General features: G+C 43.4%; 1 protein-coding gene across 8 annotated transcripts; it reads left to right on the forward strand.

Annotated features, from left to right (window-relative positions):
- Positions 1-2366: 2366 nt before the first annotated feature.
- On the forward strand, positions 2367-5543 carry LOC120685464. Of its 8 annotated transcripts, XR_005679568.1 has the most exons (6): positions 2367-2632; positions 3281-3400; positions 3834-3931; positions 4547-4661; positions 4784-4845; positions 5153-5543. XR_005679568.1 is itself a non-coding variant. In XM_039967407.1 (4 exons), exons 1-4 carry the CDS (start codon positions 2372-2374, stop codon positions 4632-4634), a joined length of 567 nt encoding a protein of 188 aa, XP_039823341.1. In that variant the 5' UTR covers positions 2367-2371; the 3' UTR covers positions 4635-4850. The 8 variants fall into 8 exon arrangements, 1 of the variants encoding a protein (XP_039823341.1); XR_005679574.1 differs by lacking the exon at positions 3834-3931 and adding an exon at positions 2718-2991 and having other exon boundaries at positions 2399-2632; positions 4547-4845; XR_005679570.1 differs by adding an exon at positions 2718-2991 and having other exon boundaries at positions 2402-2632; positions 3281-3931; positions 4547-4845.
- The last annotated feature ends 564 nt before the right edge of the window (positions 5544-6107 follow it).

The following is a 6107-nucleotide window of genomic DNA, read 5'->3' on the forward strand; positions in this document are numbered from 1 at the left end:
GTGTCTGGCTACTGCTGCAAGACTGCTAGGCCCCAAATATCATTTCCCTTCCACCATTTCACCAACTGATCTGCTGACAACTCTTGAATTGGAGTGGCCTTGTGAGTGATGCCCTTCAGACATACAGTCCTTCCCTGATATGTGAATTCCATGGTCTTGTCTGTCCAGTGACATGTCATGGGACTCAGAGGTTTCAACCAGTCATAACCCAATATGGCGTCAAAAGCAGTAATATCTAACACTCTCAGATCAGCCTGCAATGTATGACCATTGCACCACCAAGACAGCTTGGGAACCCATTTATCAGACATCAGAATCTGGCCATTGGCTAGTTTAACTTGCTTAGGGGTTGTAGAAATGGGTTGAATGCCCACTTTTTCCAAAAATGCAGCACTAACAAAGCTGTGAGAACTGCCTGTATCATTCAAAGTAAGCATGACCTTGTTCAGCACTAGAGCTCTGATGTGCATGGCATCACCATGGGAAGTACCAGCTAAGGCATTGAGGGAGAGTTGACAAAATTCTGAGGCTAAAGAATCTTCTAGCTCTATCTGGGCTACTACTTCTTCAGACAGTGGCATATCCAATGAATTAGCAACTAGTGCATTTACCTGAGCCTTGGGACGCTGAGCACAGATGGCTGCATGATTAGGATCATACTTCTCACCACAATAATAGCATAGGTTGTTGGCCTTGCGGTAGTTCAATGTTTGCCGTTCTTTCCACATAGAAGTCTGAGGAGTAACAGATTTACTATCTCCCTTGAACCCACTGGACTGAAATTTCTGTGGGCTAGCATTCTTGTGCCATTTGTTCTTTCCTCTTTCCTGCACCTGTTCCTGAATCTTAGCCAAGAGAATAGCCTGGTCAACATCTCTGGGCACTTGAGTTCGTACTCCGGCACTAATATCCAGCTTCAGCCCCTTGACGAATTGAGACACAAAGAAGGTGTCATCATAACCATCATGATGCATACATATCTCAAACTGAAGATTCTCAAATGCTGCTGCGTATTCGGCCACAGTATCTGTCTGTTTTAGTTCCAAAAGCTCACTCATGGCATCCCTGTAATCATTGGCGCCAAACTTCTGTTCCACTGCATCAATGAAACTGTTCCAATCACCTAACCCATGTTGCCTTTTGTATACCTGCAACCACTTAGTTGCCTTGCCATCCATATTCAGAGACGCTGCCATTGGCCAAAATGCCTCATCGATGTTACAGAGCTCAAAGTAGTCCAAACATTTTGACTTCCAAATGCGGGGGTTAGAACCATCAAAAGTAGGACAAGACATCTTAGGGGTAACATGACGATGACCAGAAAAATCAAAAGGCTCACGCCAAACCCGGTGTCCCTACGGAAGAGGATGAACCGGAATACCAGAAGCAGCAGCGCGGAACGGTTGGTGCCCAAGATCCAGAGAACTGTGGGAACGTGTAGGGCTTGGTGGAGGATCTGCGGGCTCTTGAGGTTGTGGGCGATTCAGGGTGATCCATGCGACGGCTTCACCGGTCAACTCGATCTGCTTGGCGAGGATCTGCTGGTCCTTCAGCATCTGCTCCATCACTTGGTTGCCCAAATTCATCTGCGACTCCAGCCGCTCTTGATTGATCCCAATTGACGCCACTCGAGCAAAGAGCAAGTCGAAATTCTCATTCACTTGGGTCCAGCGCTCATCCTCCTGCTGAAAACGGTTGTCCATCTTGGAGAGGACGAACTGAGTCTGCACGGAAGGCTTGGGGGGCGCCGTGGCGACTGCACCGCAAACTCGGAGATACTGCTCGATTTGATGAAACCCCACCCTCCGGGGCTCGAGCAGCGTCGATCCAAGCCGAAGGAGTACCGCAGCCGCACACGAAACCCACGAATAGCGACGAAATGTTCGCCGCCGCGCCGAACTGCAGATACAGAACACCGATCCCAATCTAATCCTAAGCGGCGCGAAAGAGGAGTGGTCGACGGCGCTGGGCAGCTAACCGTCGATTTGTGGTGGCCGCCGCCGACTGGGAGTCGGTAGGCTGGGCAAGGACGCCGGAATCAGAGCGATTTGCGGCGGAGCTGGTCGACGACGTCGGTGTGACGGTACTGACCAAATCGGGATCTGAACCGGGGAGGAACGGAGCACGCCGAGGAGCCTGAATCTGATACCACTTGTAACGTCCCCGTGGCCGCCGGCGATCGCCGTCGATGTGAGTAACAGCACAAGCGAACTTGGGGTAGGAGGACCAGGCGGCGGACCTGACCTCGAGCCTCTTTTTCTCAGCGATTAAAACATTCATGTCTTACAGTTTTCTCCCACCGGAATTTAATCCCCCTCACGACTCACTCACTGGCCACATGGCCCCACACACAACCCACACACAACTCTCTATGCCCTATTACGCTTCCTTGAAGGCGCCTTTCAGCCGGCCACGTGACCTTCGGTCGCGACAGTTCAGGGGCTGCCCCGACGCCGCAGGTGCAGGGGGCCGCTGCCGGGGTGCGGTTGCAGGGGCCGCCGCCGCCGCAGGTCTAGATCCCTGTCCGCAGGTTCATAGGACGCCGCAGCAGGTGCAGGGGGCCGCCGCCACCGCAGGTCCATGGGACGCCGCCGCAGGTCCAGGGCTACCCCGATGCCGCAGCAGGTCCACGGTATGAGTAGTGGTGATAGCAATCTTGTTTATTTAGATTCAGTTCTTGGTAATTTGTAGGACTAATGGTTGTGGTCATGAATTAGTGAATGGTCCAGCGAATGGTCCAGCATCTGTACTTGGTGCTCCACCCGCAGCTGTTGGTGCCGTGAGAAATAGAGAGATGAGAAGCCACAGGGCGCTGGTTTGCTTTCTCGGTTGTGATAGAAGCAGAGGAGGAGATGGTGTGCTGCTGAATGGTTTCAGCAAAAGGAGATGGTGCTTCGATTAGCTGCTTCCTTGCATGTAGAGGAGGGATTGAATCTACTACTTGATGGCGTTTGGAATAGGAAGAACAGAGGGAGATCGATACACAAAGAGGTCCATGACATCTTTGTCATGAAAGCTTTTATCTCTTAAATCTATCAATACAGAAATATAGAATCTTTAGAAAATCGCTTCACCATGAACACTTTTATCTCTTAAATATATCTATGCAGAAATATATAATATTTAGAAATTCGGTGAGCACTTGAACTGATTAGTTGTTCAGTGATTATGCATAACTCATTTTGAGTTTTATAATTTCTTGGATAAAGTAGCTTAATATACAACATAGCCTTTTATAAAGTAGCTTAATATCTAATTTAATTTTTTTCATGGTACACAGATTGCAGAGGAGCGCTTGGAGGATAGTTGGGCCCCTTTGGATGAAACAGTGGCTACTGAAGAACTTGAGGAGATGATCCACTCTAAAGAGGCGCACACAAATGCAGTAAACCTTGAGAGCGTAAGTCCTGATTCCAAATCAATGTCATCGTCTTATACATTATTAGTTGTGGTGTTTACCAATTAATTGGTGCAAAAAAACTTCTCACAATTGCATAGTTACATTTGCATTGCGTAGTTTCTGGATGTCTGGTTCCTCTGGTCTACCGACGGCACCTCCATATACATCATAGTAAACTGGTTTGCACTAAAAAATATTGAAGCCCTTGTTTGTTTTAGCATAGTTCTGTGGTCTGTGCACTGCATCATCCTGTATGCTGTGAAGGCTCCATTTTAGTTTCCTTCTGCAAGTAGTGATGCTACATGTTTCTCTTTTCTTCAGTAGGCAATGTCGCAATGCTAGAGGGAAACATTGGGTGGCAGATACACTAATTTTTAGTCATACCATGTGAAGCTCTTACTGCTCACATGTAAGTTTTTTTTATGTCTTGTAGCTTTCTTTGGACATTGTCAAAAGTCTGTATGCAAAGTTCATAGATTGGGATGAGGATATGTATGACCTGGAAAATGACACACCTGCCCATGCAGCAAAGTAAGTAACCATGTATATTTCTATTGATAAGCATATGGACAATTGCCCTTTTTCTATTGACACTCCTGGTTGCGAAAGGCTGAGTAAATAACCACCCCACTCTACTAGATGTGCCCAATTCTGAGTAAAATTACTGATCTCTGTGTTCCATTGCTACTTGGCTCTGATTTATTTTCCACCCCGGGCTATACCCATGATTTCATTACTGCATAGTAACGAAATTACAAGAGTTCAAAAGGAATACTTGGCTCTGATTGGGTGGTGAATTTTTCTGTTTAGCTGGGACTAAAATTGCTAGTACACCTCGGTGAGATCATGTATCAAGTATGATGTAGTTTTCTACTGTAATCCTTTTCTGTTGCCAAGGGATGAAATGAAACAGCTCATTTTTGCTTCAGTTGACAGGATGTTCAATTTCCCAAATTAAGTACTCAGTAAACAATAGTACAACACTATGTGAGAATTTTTGATTGACCTACTAATGGCTTCATGTTCTGTTGATATATGAATAAAGATTGGATCTATAATATTCTGTAGTGGTTAACATTCGAATGCATTAATAGGTTACATTTAACATCACAACTTTCTCCATAAAAACATCCTGCATTTTTGCAGTCCATTAAGGAACTTCCTGGCTAGGTCAGTGTTCCATCCACGTCTGATTTTGGCACAGCTCCTCCCTTGTCAGCCTTCCATGGTTTAGAGAATGAGTTCAAACAAGATCAGCGAGGCAAGAGTTATTCCGAATGCTTCCCTTATTATTCCTCTGACAGGCAATCCTAATGGATGAATAATTTTCTAGTATGCCTTCTTGACTGTGTACACTGATAGGTATTTGGACTTTGTATGCAGTGATCTTGTTGATCTAATGGATGAATAATTTAAAGGTTTACAAAGAGCTTATATGTGTTCAGGTAAATTCTATATAATTATGTCATTATAAAATCTAGTCCCATTCAGATCCTATAGTCTTTTTAGACTTGATATTGGAAATATTAAAGCAATGTGATTTTAATCACCAGAATGAAGAATAATTCGTTATGTGGTTCCAAAGAGTATTTCTCATTATTTTGTCCATGTGTTTCTATGATTACATGATAGGAACAACACTTGATGCTGGATAGCCAAAGCACAAGTTATTTTGGTCCTTGTTGATATACTTCCTAGCTATCTATATGTAAGTTGAAATGATCAATGTTACAACTAGCTTTCTCTATGCAGGTTGAAATGATCGGTGCTTGAATTCATATATTTTTATGGGCCAACAATGGAACACGAATGGATTACAAAATTACTAAATCGCATACCTTGTGGTTTTGTGAGGGGGCGGGAGTGAAGAGAGAGAGAAGACTCCAGTGAACAGATAGTTGTGCTACAGTAGCATTGTTAGGTGGAGCCGAAGCCCATTGGAGCCATGCCAAAGGCACCCATAGCATGTCTAATAGTACCTACATCCTTTTCAAAAATATAGTACAGAGACAACTTGTACCCTCCATTGCTATATATGTACATTTTCTCTCTAGAATCATGTCATTATATGTACACATCACGTGATGAGTAATATTATTGTTTCCTCCCACAATCAATACAACTTCCAACGATTGTTCAAATTTGTGGTTTGTGTGATTTTATAATGTATCATATTCCCAAAAAAATCGTATCAACATTATATACCATATGCAGGTGTATAATAATATTTATTTGAAAAACTTGAATGTGTTACAATAGATAAAATGTGTGTTACGAACCATGTGTTCTTATTATCCTGAACTGTGTTCTCATGAAGTGTTACTAACACAATATAAAAGTGTTACTAGAGTTAAAAAAATGTTACACAATGAAATAATTGTAACACTATTTTAGATATAAAAGAACACATGTATTGTGTTCCAATAGGTGATACCATAGTAACATCAAGGATAGGAACACTAATAAGATGTGTTACAAGGAGACCTAGTAACACATTTATTTACCTATAGTAACACAAGTTGATGTTACTACATCCATGTCCTGTAGTAGTGAATACTCCCAGATCTGACTGTTGATATACTGAAACGCATATCAATATTCGCATGAGAAAAACAATCATTTCTAATCAATGGATTCCTTATCACGGTTAATAGTTACTCGACTGAAAATATCTAAGAGTTATCATTTGTTTATGTCATTGCAGGGT

Source organism: Panicum virgatum, chromosome 8N, assembly GCF_016808335.1.
Source record: "Panicum virgatum strain AP13 chromosome 8N, P.virgatum_v5, whole genome shotgun sequence".
Classification (NCBI taxonomy): Eukaryota; Viridiplantae; Streptophyta; class Magnoliopsida; order Poales; family Poaceae; genus Panicum; species Panicum virgatum.

Bases quoted from the DNA above. Each gene is read 5' to 3' on its own strand.
- LOC120685464 (XM_039967407.1), top strand. From the start codon at position 2,372: ATGCCCTATTACGCTTCCTTGAAGGCGCCTTTCAGCCGGCCACGTGAC. The intron at 2,633-3,280 runs GTATGAGTAGTG...CATGGTACACAG, and splicing joins GATGCCGCAGCAGGTCCACG to ATTGCAGAGGAGCGCTTGGA. The intron at 3,932-4,546 runs GTAAGTAACCAT...GCATTTTTGCAG, and splicing joins ACACCTGCCCATGCAGCAAA to TCCATTAAGGAACTTCCTGG.